At 34.9% G+C, this 17050-nt stretch overlaps 1 protein-coding gene and 1 long non-coding RNA gene across 2 annotated transcripts in view; one reads left to right on the top strand and one right to left on the bottom strand.

The window, feature by feature from the left end:
* The window catches only part of LOC115212970 (chitin synthase chs-1-like), a 149455-nt gene that overhangs the window by 76014 nt on the left and 56391 nt on the right, over positions 1 to 17050 (bottom strand). The window contains exons 8-17 of the mRNA XM_029781832.2: positions 12827 to 12898; positions 11801 to 11933; positions 9948 to 10179; positions 7605 to 7763; positions 5098 to 5240; positions 4535 to 4627; positions 4295 to 4343; positions 3272 to 3327; positions 1588 to 1737; positions 656 to 767 (exon numbers count right to left, since the gene is read on the bottom strand). Of these exons, the coding sequence (XP_029637692.1) occupies positions 656 to 767; positions 1588 to 1737; positions 3272 to 3327; positions 4295 to 4343; positions 4535 to 4627; positions 5098 to 5240; positions 7605 to 7763; positions 9948 to 10179; positions 11801 to 11933; positions 12827 to 12898 (1199 nt within the window). The remainder of the gene's footprint in view (positions 1 to 655; positions 768 to 1587; positions 1738 to 3271; positions 3328 to 4294; positions 4344 to 4534; positions 4628 to 5097; positions 5241 to 7604; positions 7764 to 9947; positions 10180 to 11800; positions 11934 to 12826; positions 12899 to 17050) is intronic.
* Positions 1898 to 15471, top strand: LOC118763897. The gene is made up of 3 exons (XR_004999657.1): positions 1898 to 1908; positions 4978 to 4981; positions 15392 to 15471. It is a non-coding gene; the product is annotated as an uncharacterized LOC118763897 (long non-coding RNA).

The raw sequence follows: 17050 nt of genomic DNA, 5'->3' as shown, positions 1-17050 counted from the left end.
GTATGTTGTCCAATTTGTTTTTCTCTTATATACAACTCTGTAGGGTATATATAACTCTGTAGGGTATAAAAGTAGATCAGCTTCTATTTCTAGTAGGTCGAGTGACTGTGCAAAGGAATTTTCTCGTTAGCTCGATGTAAACTTAGTTGTTTTGTCTTCGTTTAACTATAGATAAGTCACACGAAACACCTGTAATGGAAGGCATTTCGTAATGACATTCCTTTTTTTTTTTTGTATATCAGGAACTTCGGTGTTTTTTATTTTATACGACTGAATGGGATTAGATGTAGATTTAGCCGTCAGTCATCGATATTATTTTCTTGTTGGGTAGTAATACAGAAGAAAACGGCCTTAGCTCTCCTTCACACGCTGTATTTCATTCTTTGAAAGGAGTGTTGGTTGAAAGAGGTAGTGTGAGTCAGCATTAGGTGGCAAGATGGAGAGTTATACAATAGAAAGTTTTATATTAACAATTACTATAATAATATGCGTTCTGCATTGTGTCACAAAACAATATCCACGACTAAGATTGAATCGAAGATTGTTCCTATTGTATGTTTTCCTTTGTTGACAATTTTTTGCGATTAAAATTCTGAACAGTTTCACATGAAAAAATTGGAAAATGGTCTTTTCCATGTAACTCCTATAATCTTACCATATTCTTTCCTAAACAGTAATCACTAGGATTAATGTTTGCCTTTTCAAGCATTTCTTCAACTTTTTCCTTTTCAGTTATCGATTTACAATCTTTGGAAAACACGGTATACCTAGAGTAAGTTAAAAAAGAAAATAGAAAAGTTAACTATTTACATATTTCAATACTATTTCGTTTTATCTTAAACTTCTTAAAAGAGATGAATTGGTTACTATTTTTCCAACTTGTACTCTGAAAAAGTTACTACATACTCACCTCGCGAGAACAGTAGATAAATAGAAAGTGGGAGAACAACCGATTCTCTCTTCAATTTTAACATAAAGCTAGTACGTAGAAGAATATACGCCACGCTAGAAAGTAATTGATGAAGCACTCTCAGAATTGTGCATTGTCATAAACGTCTCTATTATAGCATTCCATTTGATATGAATCTGCTATGTAAGATGACTAGTCTATGTACTCCAGCTAGTAACAACCTGAGTGTAAGACTTACGTAAATATATATTAATCTCTTGTTATGCACAGCTAGAGGAGTTTTAATGAAGTATATGTATATTAAGTTCTAATATCAGGGTATTAGTATCGCTATGCCTAAAATGAGTAATGATTTCTCCTCCTGGAAAAATAAACAGTTCAACCATTAATGCTTCTGGCAAATGTGGCTAACGAGGCCAATCATTGAGTAGAAAATGCGATTGCATGGGCCAGCGAATGAACCACCAATTGACAGAGAATATTCTTATTTCAATTTGATCCGTAAGAAAGCATTCTAGATTTGAATGGATTTATATGGAAGACAGAGTCAGACACACATGACAAATTTAAAGGAAATGATATGGTTCAGTATCATTATTTCGATTCAGTAAGAATTCATCAATATCAATTTATAAGGGAGATAAATTTGTAATTTGAATTCAAATATGTATAATTACGTATTAATAAAGTCACTGTATGTTTTTCTGAATGGATATCCGGTTTGAAATATTTCGGCAGCGTCTGCGATTCCTGTGTAATAAAGTTGCTTTTCAACAAGAGCTCTTTCAAAAACATTATTCTCTTTCGATGAGTTCGGTCGAATGCACCTATAAAATAATAGTATCTGCGGATGAATTACCTTCAAAAATACCAAATTATCATAAGCATTTTCTTGTATATTTCTCAAAGAGGGAAATTTATACAGAAAGCATAAGTGACAAGCATTGAAACAATTTGTAGATTATGAAATTATTTGATGAAGATTACTCAGACATAATGTGGGCAATCATAAAAGCTTTCAGTTCATAACGGTTAAAATACTTTCAAATTGTATCATATTGAATATAATAGTTTTATGCGAGATAAAATGATTCGACTAATATCACTGGGTTCTTCTCTTTGTGGGTTCTTTTTCAGGAGAAAAACCAATTCGTAGTTAGGTAATTAATATGAATCTCAAAGAACCCAGTTCAATAGACTATCAAACAACATACAGAGAGGAGTTAGTGTTTCGTGTTTCGTAACCGGTGCTACGTAACACTCAACAATCAAGTCCTCTTATTTCGATGATTCGAATCCATACGTGATACGATCATACTAGAACACTGGATCACGCACTGAATCTTGTCTTGTCTTTCATAAATATCCGGAAAAAATTACATTGAACGCTTTGAATTTTCAAACTATTGTGGTACCAAAAAGTTCTAAGATTTACTGCTGTAAAGATCAGAAGCCACCACGTGGAATTAATTTATCAATGTTTTCTTGCAGTCCATTGATAATCTCCTGATGCAGGTATATTGTTTTGTTTATTTTTTATTTTATTGTATTTATTTATTTATATATTTATTGGCAGAAGAAAAATATAAAATGCATGTTTAAAGCCCATTTCCGTAAAACGTTCTAGTGCTGTAGATAAATGTGTCAGGCAAGTAAGTTGGCGAGTGTTAAATGACGAATGGGTGTTATAATTATCACATATTTTCATTTCCTTCGTCGATGAATAATTTGAAAATCTTTCTATATTCTTTCATTTGTTTCAGTCAGTTGACAGCAGCCATGCTAAGGCACCACCTTAAAGGGTTTTAGTCAAACAAATCGACCCCAGGACTTATTTTATTTAAAGCTAAATACTTATTCTATCGGGTTCTTTTGCTGAACTGCTTAGTTACGGGGACGTAAACACACCAATATGAGTTGTCAAGCGGTGGCGTGGAAAAAAATACACACACATACGACGGGTATATTTTCAGTTTCCATCTACCAAATATACTCACAAAGCTTTGGTCGGCCCGAGGTTATAGTATAATACACTTTTCAAGGTGCCATGCAATTGGACTGAACCTAGAACAATGTGGTTAGGAAGCAAGAATATTGCCATACAGCCACGCCTGCTATATGCTTGCCTCTTAAACACTTATACAATTTCTGTATTTTGTTACTGATTTCTTTGCCAGTTATTCATTGTGATACACAGTTACAGTTATCTAGAAGTCTTTTGGGGGTGCGGCTATTCTCTCACCTACTTCGTCACACTAAGATGAGTTGAGGTAAACGGTTGTAATTGCTGACCAAAGTCGATTTAAGAAAAAGTAGTAGTAGTAGTAGTAGTAGTAAAAAGCAATAAAGAAACTCTTTTACCGGATGAAATGAAGTTCTGAAGCATTAAGCTTTTGGACAAGCATGAACAATGAAACCTGGAACATACAAACAAAAGAAAATCTTCAGACAGGATTCATTCAGTTAAAGCTATAACCACACAGTATTCTCTATCATAGAATATTACTCATTTCTTTTGACTCGACAAAATGGGAAATTAATGTGAAAGGGTTTACTCATCACATCTTAGAACAAACACGGACCGTCAACTGAATAGTCATGCGTCAATTTGACTCAGGTGCAAATCCATCCCCGGTGGTTTTGGACTTCTTTCTGTGTTACTAAAGCATGATAGATATATAATCAGATTGATTAAAGTTTAAATCACTGTAAATTATTTGGTATTTATATGCTTCCAACTTCTGTTTCAAAAATAACTCTTTATTAGGCCTGTATACTAATATTTTCATAAGTTTTATCTGGTGAGTTTCTTTTTGACACAACAAAGCAAGTGAAATATAAAAACTTGAAAATACAATCTGCCCAATACACAGATGGAAGAATTTACCGAGTGCACTATGATTAAATGTCTTTTTTTTATTTTGTGTCTACATGAGTTTTGTGTATATGAGCTTTGTTCCACCTTGCTGCCTAGAATGAGTAGTCTTTAGAGATTCGATAGTTAACTTAGTCAATTCTGGGTTCAAATATCGCAAGAGTTGACCTTCCTTATCGTACATTAAGTCAATTTAATAATCACTTGTCTATTAACTTTTAACATTTACGTGTTTCAGCGAGCGGAATGCGGCCATACTGGAGTATCACCTTCAAGGGTGATACTGTAGTAAATCGACCTAGGCGAGCCGCTAAGTTACGGGATGGTAAACAAACGCATTATTTGAGCAGTTTAATAAATTTTCTGAAGGAAACAATTGGACCAAGTGGACATGAGATATAATTCAAATCACATTTAGGTTATTGGATTCATATGCATGTATATATGAAATATAACAGGGAAACGGAACAACAAAAAAAGAAAAGAAAAGAGTAAACTTTTAGAAATACCTTCATATAAGATATAACAGTTTTTGTTCGTTTTTCTCCAAGTCTGGATCTGAGTATAACGAAAATAATCAGTTAGGATAGTGTTTATAGAAGAAAGTTATGTTATTTCTATACAATACAAGAATCTATAAATTAGCAATCATTTATAGACACTTCCAGGAGGTAAGTGAAAGTGCTTAAATTGAAAATTTAAAGTTTGTTAAAAGTCATAAACTGAATTGACCTAAATCCAAAACTTACACGTTGAGGCTTTGTGTAGGTTTTCCGTCCATCATACCATATAGTTTTTTCCTGTTTAGTCCAGATTTGTATGTGCCTAGAGTAGTTGGATCCCTGAAAACGAGTGAATTAATGTGTTTTATTTAAGAACGTTAATCTTCATCTACAGAGAAGCAAATAGAAGAATATTGAGAATGAATGATTTGAATATGATCGCTCCCAGAAATGTGTATTCACGAATATGAATTGTCAATTAAACGGAAAGTTTTACGTTAAACTTTACATATCCATAAGCTGACCAAAATAATTAAATATTTTCGGTGAAACTTCAGGGATTCGATTTTCATAGTATCCACGATGAAAAGAATTTTTAATTCAATTGTCTGAATATCGATACTATGGAGAGTAAAGATGGCTGTTGTAAGTTGCAGGAACAGGTGACCTTAGTTTAGATTTCAGACTAGTTTGGTGAGAGACAAATTTCTATAAGCGAGTTCATATTTGGAATACTACTGCAAAAGAAGTTCTATGATATTACTATGGCACAATGAATTTACGAACCCGAAAAGAATATTGTTACTCACGTTCCTATTGATCCTGTTATATCTCTCTGAGCTCTGAAAAGTCTGGAAAAGAATTCATCGCTACTGCCTTTTGCACACATTATCAAATCGTTACAAATTTCATCTCTATTTTTTATGAGAAAAGAATCAATTTCATAAGTCACCTGCAAATATATACCGAAAATATCTAAAATAATTATATAAACAAAACATTTACTCGATAATAGGGTTGACACATCTCACACGCAATTTCTTTGTATTCTTATTTACAGAAATCAGTTTTTACCCTATGTTCCTTTAAAAACATTACTAGAATAGTTCATACAGAAATGAATACAATAATACAGGAACGCGAAACAGGTGAATTCAAAGACTGACAATTCGCTGACATAAAACCATTTTCGTAACTAATACTTAGTGTAGCGGTAAGTTCTCGACGAACATATTCTATGACTCAGTAGCTAAGAAAGTTCGTTAGGTTAGATCGTTTTAAGTGACATAATTGTTTTAACTGCATGTTGTCAAACACTAAAGAAAGTTTTTTTTTTATATATGGACAATGATTATATCTTGTACTGTTGATCAAGACAAGATTGTTATATTTCTATTCATGAGTATTTTATACGTCTCTGTTCATGGAGGCGGGACATGTTTAACGTACGATGTCAGCGTTTTATGCAGGTAACATGTGTGCGTGGAAGGTCAGGGAAAACGGATTAGGAGTATCATCTACAAAGAAGTGATTGCTGTTAGAAGTAATGACAAGCAGGTCTTTAATGTACAAGAAAAAAAAGGAATTGAAACTGGGGCAGAGTGTGTTGGTCAAGCAGAGTTCCATCAACGCGCACTGTAATCGGGCCGTCTGACAAGAAAATTCTAATCCAAGAGATGAAACACATAGATCGCAACAGGTAGACAGCCGGTCGGTTCAGAAGTTAATATTCTTGGGTATGAAATACATTGTAGCGCTTTTCCAAAAGTTTAGTAGAGAAAATATTGTTGAATTATTTGATATAGTCGTAGGGCCTGTTGGTTTGAAGCGAACGGATGAGTTAGAGCACTCGCTGAGTGTGTTTGCATTGTGGTCAGGCTAACGGAGTCAAGAAGGAATGGCCTGCAATTGTCAAAGGTGTATATTTTGGAATTGAAGAAAAAGCAGACAGTAAATGCAGAAGCTTTCGCTTCTCTACATTAGTGATGTTTATGGAGCTTTTTCGGGTGGGTGGTAACTTGTAATTACAAAATTTATAAATATCCATTTGGTAGGAAACCAAGAGAATCGACTGCAAGCCTAAAGACGTATTTGGCTTTTGGGATGGTTGTTTTATACGAATTGAGATGGTGGGTAAAGACCAGCAGCTTGCCGAAGTGGATGAATTTAGGGAACTTGGAGCTCTGGATTGTTTGAGTTACGTAAAAGAACGGAGCTTGGTAGTAGTCTCCTAAGTATTGAGGATGAAGAAAATTTGCTGCCAGCGATAGTCATAGTAAGCCTGACTGACTTACAATTAATTAGCGGACTTGATATAAATCGCAAAAGCTGCAATACGTATTTGGACACTCGGAAGTTGCTTTAGTCTCGCTTCAAAAACAAACGCTGCATAGAATATCTCTGTGACGATCAAATATTCGAGTGTGTGATGATATTAACTGTTGCAGAAAACTCCATGACCGACTGAGAATCGAAGTTAAAGTTGTCAAAGTTGAACTGTCTAACAACGAGATTTCAGAAAATAGTTTCTGTTGGAATACGAAAGTTAATCAAACATTTACTAGTGGCTGGAAGAGGGGGTCGGGGAAGGTAGAAACTGCAGATAATTTTAAGGCATCGGGAATAGAAGACATTGATCTAGTGTGACGGTAAATCTTTTTCTTGGTGTAGCGGTGTAAGAGATAAGTTGCAGGGATATGGATTCTATATGCTCAAAGACGCCACCTTGTAGAGCAAACTCAATATAAACACATGCACACAAATACTTACAAAGATATATCATATATGTATATATATATATATATATATATTATATATATATATATATATATATATATATATATATATATATATGATAGATCGTTAGCCACTACACACATTTTTCTCTCCTTGTTTTTTCTGTGTCCCTTTCTTTAGAAGAGCGTAGGCTCGAAACGTAAAAGACATTTTCTATTCCTGAGCGTTATACTAGTACATCTGTGTTTGTTTTGTACACCACCTGTCTTCGTCTTTTGTTATTTTCGTAAACTCTCCCCATTTATATATATATATATATATATATATATAATGACATAAGGATATATGTGTGAGTGTAAGCTAGTTAGAGGAAGGAAGAAACGGATGAAGGCAAACCGAGTTTGATATGAATCCATCTAATATGACAATACTAGAGAGGAATTTACGATTTAATTATTTTTTTATGGATTTTGTCTACATTATTCGTTTTCTTTTTTCTTAAGTTTTCTTAAGTCAATGGAATTTTATATGAAATGTCTTTGATATAAAGTAAAGAAAACAGAAAAAAAAATAACGTTACCTTTCCAGCAAAATGGTGAATGGCAAAAAATCCGGTGACATCCTTCTTTTCATAGTATTTCTGGTTTCCAAATGTTTTGTTTAACTTTGTGAACAAAGTATCACTGTTGGACTCTGGGAAGTGCGTTTGTTCATCAATTATTAAAAGCAATGACGGTGACTAATGTATTAGAAAAATGAAAATTTCTGTGTGACATATTAAATATAAATCAATGAAATGCAATGGTAAGAAAACGGTATATTATATGGGCACTATAAAAAGTTGTGATGTCATAAGAAGTCGTTATGAGTAAAAGTAATTTTAATGGTTCATTGATTTGAAATTTAGTCTGCTGTAATCTTTTGTAGTGTTGTGAAGTAACTAGCACTTGTGAGTAGTGGTATAAAGCAAATTGGACTGTTGTAAAAGTTTAGACCCAATACAACGGTAAACATAAACCTGACCTAATGAAGTGTGTATTAACCTCTTCGAGAAGAGATAGGTTTGTACGTGAAGGACAACAAAAAATGGCTGATTACACCTTCATTAGGTAAAAAAAACGTCGATCGTAATGCCTATCAGTAGCCATATCATCGCCTGAAGAACAGGTTCAGAGGGCGTCTATCTTAGTGTTGTGCGAGAGTACGACGCCCCCTGGCGAGAATGGACTAGACCACTACATATAAATAGTAGCGGTCTAAGGTAGTTAGAAAAAGCTTACCCAAGAGACGTTGGTCCTTAGGTAGGAAATTTCTTTGAAACTGTTTACAAAGAACTAGCAAACAACCCACCAACCACTGCTGAAACGGGCGAGGAAGGACCTACTAGCCAACCGGAACACATTTAAAAAGTAAGCAGCATTCATGTACTCGCTTAATTTCGGAAGTTTAAATGTGTGGCCTGAAATTGGATTGGAAACATTCTTGTCTCCTAAACGATCTCAGATCACATCGGTTAGATGTGACAGCTCTTACTGACAACAGACTGAAGGGACTGCAGGATTTTGCGCCGCTCCTTAACGACTACAAGAATATTTCTCCATGTCAACCGGGATATGCAAGGGGTGTCGTAGCTCTACTGGGGAAGGCACTCAAACTAGAAACTGAACTATCTTTGTCAATCCAGAAGGCAGGCTGGTCGTCCTAGATGTGACAGTTGTGGTAAGGCCTTCGGGTTGGTGGCAGTCTATACCCCGATGGAGACAAGACAGCATAACTTTTTCAAAAGCCTGGTAAACTTCCTGTGTACGTCACAGATGTTAGTGGTGTTAGGTGACTTCAACGCAATCTGCGATGCACGTGCAGATTACACTGGCTCCAATTGTTTTAAGAAGGAAATCTCTTGCCTCAACGATCTGCTCAGACGGTTCCAGCTGGCAGATCGATTCAGACTAAATCACCGGATGTTCCACAGTGGACGTGGCCAAGAAATGATGGGTCATTCTAGATGTTACCTAGGCAGAATAATAATTAGGATTAAAGACAAGAATATAGCTAGGTGTCCATAATTAACCATTGTCAGCTACAGTGATCACAAACAAGTGACCTGTAAGCTGGACGTAGATAGCATGACTAGACAGAGATCCAGCTACTGGAAGATAAATAAGTTGCTACTGACCTGTGATGCTTACAGGAGTCGGATTAGGCAGTTAGTGATGAGGGCATTGACAAGAACCATTATTAACATGGTGGTATGTCCTCAAAAGAGCCATAAAAAGGTCAATTAGATTTAGTAGAAAGTTAGCTAAGAATAGAAATACTGTAGAAATACTGTAGAAAGTCAAATTTATCGGATGGTTTCTTATAAATAACAGTAAGTAGGACTATTGTTAATTAACTTAGCAAAACCACTTTGTAATCTCTACACACTATCAGATTTTAGAAAATTCCTTGTATATAGATACAAAGTGCGTTAAGGAACAAACTATTTAATGAAAATTTCCCGCTTGTTGAACTCTGCTAAGACAGAAGGAAGGAGTATAATAATATACTATGGGCAAATGCATCACGTGGTTAGTTGAAAGAAGAAGCAAAGAGCGAGGGAAAAAGACGATGAGAGAAAAGTGGGAGAAAGAATTGTTAATAACGTGCTGTAGGGTGGGGAGGGAAAGGTGAAGAGAAAGAGAGAATCTTAAAGATATGAAGAGGGGAATTACATGGTTAAAAAGTTTGTTGAAGAGGTAGTGAGAAAGAAAAATATAAAGTGCGTAGCAGAGGAAAAGTTTTAAATGATATAATATATTATTGTGACTGGAAGTGAATGAAAGATAAAAATAAAAATCATTCTTTCTTTCTTAAACAGCTTTTCATAATCTTATCTGTCTGGAATTTCCACAGACCCCTCTAGTAAAATTAATTTACTTACCTTTTCAAACATATTCAGTATCTCTTCATTGCCTGTAAATTTGTCATTCTTATACAATAACTGGATTCCTTCCTCTTTGTAGAGTTCCATTTCCATTGTAAAAATGTGTTTTTCAAGGTAACTCTGTAATTTTTCATTTGTGAAATTTATGACAAACTGTTCAAAACTGTTTCTTTCTAGACTTTCAAATCCTGACATATCCAAAATGCTAATTGAATTCTCACTGCCTCTCCTGCAAAATAAATTCGTTTATTGATAAATATTAGCTTAAAGTAAGAGGAACATACTAGAAATGCTTAATAAATATAATCTAATGATATTTAGATGAGTACATCTACGTTCTAGTTCTATAGTTAAGAGATAAGGAATTATATACATTATTTACATTATCTACATTTCACGGGTATTTGTCCTCATTTTGTTTATTGTTTGCACAACTTTTCGGCTGATATACCTTCCATCCTTCATCAAGTGTCTTGGGGAAATTTCGAACCTGGGTTCTCATTCCTAAGGTATTTTTCGATATCATTATCATTATTATTATTATTGAGTGAGAGAGCAGTGTATGCCATCAAAGTGACACTGGGGTAAAATATACGAAGCCCAGTATACTCATCATGACTACCCGTCTGATAAGGTTACACTAGGTACATGCATCACAACCATATATGCGCGACATGGTGATCTCATATCAATATAAACAGCACATGACCTTGCAGGTGGGGCCCAGTTAGAATTTTCTTCTGGTCGAGTAACCCATCCCGCTCAATAGGTCCATGAATAAGGTTTGTTTAAGGATGTTGAACGAAACACCCATGTTGCCAGAGGTGCATTATTCAAACCCCAAATAATCCCTCTCGACACATGGCTATGATGCTCCCCCACTACTTCTGCTCGTGATCAGAGATGCACATATCATCAGCCACTAAGGGACATGCTCAACTGGTTAAGGTCAAACAACTGACAAGCAAATATGTGGTACTGAGCAGAATATTTGCTGTAGCCCATCTTTTATACCAAGACAAAACAATGTACATGATAACACTTCCAATCAGTTAAGATCAGAAGCCATGAGAGCCACTGCCTGGTATTGCATTAGGGCATTTATTATTATTATTATTATCATTATTATTATTCAGGACATTGCTTGGAATCGAACTCGGAATCTTGGAGTTAGTAGCCTGCGCTCTTAACCACTACGCCAAACAAGATGAGGACAAATATCCGTCAAATGTAAACAATGTAAATGATGTATCTAATTCTAGGTTGTAACTCTTCCAATATCTACGTTACTTTTCATTTTCCTAAACCCATAAAGAACTTATCAGTAATATACTAGGCTCCTTCAATCGATTGTCTATTCATTCGTAACATCCATTCTGTACCTAAACAAGGCTATGAGTTGTGATAAGTAATTAACTTTATGTTGTTAATCAAGTATATGATCAAATACTTCAGTCACTTAAAGACATGTATTATGAATACTCATAACCGTCCTGCATTCTGTAAATATAGTCTTAAAATATAATTCAAGCGATCAAATGCCTTGTAAAAAAATTATCTGGTATTAATATATGAGAATAGGTGGTAATAAAACAGTAATGTATTTTATATATCATTCTTAATTTAGAGTAGCAGTGAATAATTAAAAAATCATGCCTCGTGTTGGGTCCATTAAATGATTTTTTTTCCATTTCAAGAAAAAAATTCTTAATTTTAAGCAGATAATACTCCTTACCTTTCTCTTAAGGAAAGATATAAACATCTTACAATACTATCCCCACTTGTATAAGTTTTAACCTTAGACATGAATAACTGATAATTAAAATCTAAAATAATAATTGAAATTTTACATATCAGAACTTGAAAGGGATGAATTCATCTTGGCAATAATCCATGCAAATAGCCGAGAATATAAAGATTTAGCAAATGCATCTCTTTCTTCTTCTGCTTGTTTTTTGCTCTTGATGGTGCTCACAATATCATCTAGAAAGAAAATTAGGAAAACAGGAGGAATTATGCTGCATAATCATTTTCTTATTTCCAAAAAGTTACTTTCTTATAAATGCTTTATAGAAGAATGAAATACATTTGGGGTAAGGGATTTAACGATCTAGAGAATATGGTTCCAACTTTCGTATGGCATTCATTTTCATGAAAGAAGATTCAGGATTACAATATAGGATGATACATGGAAAATTGTAGTCCGCTATTCTTACATGATTGAGTAGTTTCTGTCAGTTCTGCTATCGTAATTAGGTGAAGCAAGGGAAATTAACCCCTTTACTGGATGCACAAAGCAAAACCAAGTATTGGGTACGGACACATTATTTTAATTCTATTTTTCTACTTTATTTACTTTCATTTATTTATTTATTTATTTATTTATTTATTTACAGCTGAATCTAGCAACTTATCCACTTTGATTCACAAGAGAACATTATTTGCAACGGATGGCATTACTCCACTCAATAAATTATCAGCTCTAATATTTCGTTTTAAATCTTTATAGAATTTGTGCTGCTTTCTAAAATGGGAAGTAGAAAAATTATAGATTATAACAAGTAGAAGAATTGCACATTGTTCAACGACAAAGCTAATGTCTTTGAGTGAACATTACGCAACAATGTAACATGTTTAAACTAATTTAATAAGTCAATACTTTCAAGTAATATTCTTTAAGGGAACTGCCTTGTTTTCTGTTAAAGGATACATCTTTATTAAATCGTTACTAGAATCATTTCTATCTTAAAGATTTTCAAACCACTTTTCAATGCTAACTCGAATTGGATATATTAGAAATGTATACTGCTGGAGCTAATTCTTTGATAACAAGTCTGAAAATAAGTTTTTCCTTAAACGAAATAAAATCTGCTAACCTGGTGCCATCAATTTCTTTTCCAGAAGCACATTCATAAGTTCAGTTAAATCCAGACCCATTAATTCAGCCACTAAAACGAGAGAAAAGAAAGCAATATAATTTTTGATATCACATTGTTACCTTCGTTATAAAATTTTAATCATTATATTGGTCTTCATCCGATCTCCATTTATTCTGTGTTTTTCATATCTGAAGAAAATTATGCGTTAATTCATGTCTATTAAATATTCAATTCGTCAGTGTAAACTTTTTCTTGGGATCATCGTCATCATCGCCGTCTTCATCGTTGTCATCATCACCACCACCACCACCACCAAAACCACCACCACCACCAACATCATCATCATCATCATCATCATCATCATCATCATCATCATCATCATCATCATCATCATTATTATTATTATTATATTATTATTATTATTATTATTATTATTATTATTATTATTATTATTATTATCATTATTATTATTATTAGTGCCTTTGCACACCTTCTAACGCTGGAGATGCACTACGGTGTCAGCTGTTCACTACCAGTGAACTAAGGTAACACCTCTTATTTTTCGAGCACCTTCCAGAGTATTCGAGCGGTTCCAAGCAGTGCTGCTTTCTGCAAGTGCTCCACCTTTATTGCAGCCCCTATTTGTTCCATGTACTTCTCAAGGCTTTTCCTCACTGTTTCCAGGGCTCCGACAATTATTGGTACTACTGCTACCCTTTTCATCGATCACAACTGCTTAACTTCCCAAGCTAACCTGTCATGTCTATCGACTTTTCTTTCTTCCTTATCGCATACCTTGTTTTCAGCTGGACATGCTATACCTATAATCCAGCATAGTTTGTTTTCTTTCTCAATTAAGACTATGTCTTGCTTCCTATTCTGTATCTCATAGTCGCACTCTGTCAAGTCCATACTTGTTGCAAAGTGTCCAATGGACAAGCCTGGCTATATTGTCATGGCTTCTCCATTGTTTTGTCATATGCGTCGCAGAATCTGTATTTATGGTCAGAACCGTTAGCCTGGTAGTTTTTGTGAGCAAGGTTTGGTCTTGTGCCGCCAATGTAAAACCTTCAGTCTCTGTTTTCAGTCCTGAACTGCTTACCTTAGCCACTGCTGTGTTGTTGCTTGATCTACCTCTGTATTTCGACTTCGAAGTATAAACTCACCATGCAGAGGCTCCATCGCTCCTCAGTTTGTTTCTGCCCGTTCTGTTTTGCCATCTGCTTGATCCATTTTGTTTGTTTTGTGGCATTGGTTTCATGTTCTTCAACTACTTAAGGTTAATGCCAAGTTCCTTTGCGAATTTGTCAAGCTGCTTTTACAGTCGAATGTGACTTTTTGCTGCTTTTGTGTTTGCACACAAGTCGCAGCGTCCAGTCCTCTGTACTAGATAAGCACCTGTTCATTGCTAATGTGGAGGTCTTATAGCACAGCTTTACTTGCATCATTCCTCTTCCCCCATTATTTCTAGGTAGGTACACACGATCAACATCTGCTTTGGAGTGGTGCATGTTCGTAGAAGTTAGTATTTTTCTTGTCTTCCTATCCAGGTGTTAGAGTTCTGTAAGGTTCCAGTTAATGATGTTAAAACTATATTTGACTACTGGAAGTATCATAGTGTTAAGGGCTTATATGCGGTTTTTAGAGTTGAGTTTAGTTTTTAGTATAAGTCTTATTCTCCTGTAATATTCTATTATTTTTTTCCTTCATAGTAGCATGTTGTATACCATTTCTTTCGTTTATCCCCAGGTATTTGTAATTTTCATGAGGGTCAAGCTCCTTGATGGTAGTGTCGGTATCTAAAATAATGGATGCTGTCTGCTTGAACTTGTCTCTTACAAAAGTTGCTTTAGCACACTTATTAAGGCCAAAGTCCATCCCAAAGTTATTGCTGAATTCGTTAACAGTTGTTAGCTGCAATACAAGCTCTTCATCATTTCTAGCAAACAGCTTCAGATCATCCATTTAAAACAGATGGTTTACTATAGTATTATACACTTTGAACCCATACCTGGTGTTATTTAGTTCATTTGGGAGTGGAATTAGTACCATACAAAAGAGTAAAGGGGAGAGGGAGTCACCTTGAAAGATGCTTCGTTTGATGCTGATGTTGTTAGTTTGGCTCATCACATTACTATGGTTTTAGGAGACGTGTGTTCCACTTAGACATGCTACCTTGTAAGAAATTGAAGATGATAGGAGAGATCTTGAGTATCCAAATATGCGGGACACTATGAAACGCTTTCCTCTAAGTCTATCCATGCTATACTCAGGTTTTTCTTTTTGCTCCAGTAATTCTCTACAATCATTTTACTTACGAGTAATTGAACTTTGCACCCATAAGAATTATTTTTGAAACTATTTGAGCTTGTGGAAGGATAGATCTCTGATGAAGGGAAGCATATATTCTGTCAGTTAATATGGATGTGAGAATTTTGTAGGTGGTGTTGAGACATGTTATTAACGGTAGTTTTTTGGATTTCTTGCCTTCAGTTTTTGCTAGAAAGGTATCTTGTTCCTTCAGTCAGCCAGGCTGGTATTTGCTCTAGGTTCTGATGTCAGAGATGCAGTTGAATTTTGGTGTGCTTCTGTCAAACAATTTAGCCAGAAGTTAGGAATCCGGTCCAGTCCATTTGTGAGATTTCCTAAGAACACATCTTAGCTCTTCTATTCCTATTACTCCCCATTTCTGCTCTTCAATTTCATCCAGTCCCACTTTCTCGCGCCCTAACCAGCCAGCTTTAGTATTATATTCTTTTCTGTCGCTCCATATCTTCTTCGAGAACTCTTCTATTTCCTCAGCCTTAGGTGACTCCTTTACTTCTATCTTACTTCTGCCAATTTCCCTATAAAATTTTTTTGCATGTCTTGAATATCCTGCTTTATCGATAAAATTTGATTCTTTTTGTCGTACCTTCTAAGTCGTTGAATTTTCAGTTGTATTCATTGTTTTAGTTGTTCCTTAGTTGCAGAGAGGTTTATGAAATCTTTGATTTTATAGTTTTGCTTGATTTTTCTAGCTCGTTTCGTTTTAACATTTACTCCTCTAGCAAGTTCATCACTGATACATCCGCCTGCAGAGATTCGATCTATTTTTATATTGCTACTTTCCACTTAGAAGATCTATTTACATGGTTTATCCTTTTCTGTATCATTCTAATACCTAGTTGACCAGTTTCAACTTTAGCAGTGGAATAGATGGATTTATTTAAGGTTGTTAGATCCTTTTCCGTGTTACATAAGATCTGCCAAAGAACAACATTATATCATGATTATGTTGTTGATATTATGCTGCTTGAGAATTTTGCCAATGGTTCTCTATTGATGATGTCAGTAGACTCAGTCTTGCAGAGTTCTCAGATAATATTTTCTTTTACATCTATGATCTCTTTATTATTAACCTCAAATTCAGTGTCGTACCTATTCTTGTGTTCTTAAGGTAGGTCTAATTTCTCCTCTTTTTCCGCATACCTCTTCTTCGCTATACTTTCTTCAGCTTCCTTGTTGGAATGTACTGCTCGTACACTGGGTTCTTTGTATTTCTTACCTATTTCATCTGCATTGTTACTGTTTTCATTCGGTCTATCATGAGATATTTGTGTCCTAATTTGCCTATTTTCAGCGTCAGCTAACCTTTTATTTTTAATGATGTCTCTACGTATATTACTTAGGTTATTTGCATTTATATATCTGCGTACTTCATTGCCTACTAAGTTTCTCCATGAAATGTAAGTTTTTACTATGAGGTTATTGTTTTTGTTTAGTTGGGCTATAAAGAAAGCTTTCAACATATCTCTATAATTCTCTCTAGTCCAGTTTATGCGTCTTGCTTTAGGTGATTTGTTTGGTGGTGCCACTACAGGCCTAGGGTTAGAGTTATCATGGATCTGGTTACGTAGTAGATCGTTTTTAGAGAGTTTGTTCCGGCAACAGACTTTTCAATCCCAGTCTAGTTCACTACTAAGTAACGCGGCCCTTGTTGACTTGGGTGATTTTCGATCTGGCGTGAGTTTTGAATTGTCATTAAGGCATCGACAGTGACAATAGGAGACGGGTTTGTTTGTTCAGATTTGAGACAACGTTTGCCTGTTCTTTGAATGGATATATTTATCATATTGTAGGCTGATAGATCGAAAATCGCCTCCATTTTTCGTATGTTTTCCGGCATAACTGTTTGGTTATGTTTTAAACTAGTTTGCTCCTTTTTTTAACTCGTTTGTG

The sequence above is a fragment of the Octopus sinensis genome, linkage group LG6 (genome assembly GCF_006345805.1).
Source record: "Octopus sinensis linkage group LG6, ASM634580v1, whole genome shotgun sequence".
In the NCBI taxonomy this organism is placed as follows: domain Eukaryota; kingdom Metazoa; phylum Mollusca; class Cephalopoda; order Octopoda; family Octopodidae; genus Octopus; species Octopus sinensis.
Note: the sequence above shows the minus strand (reverse complement) of the source record. Positions and strands in the feature narration are given on the sequence as shown.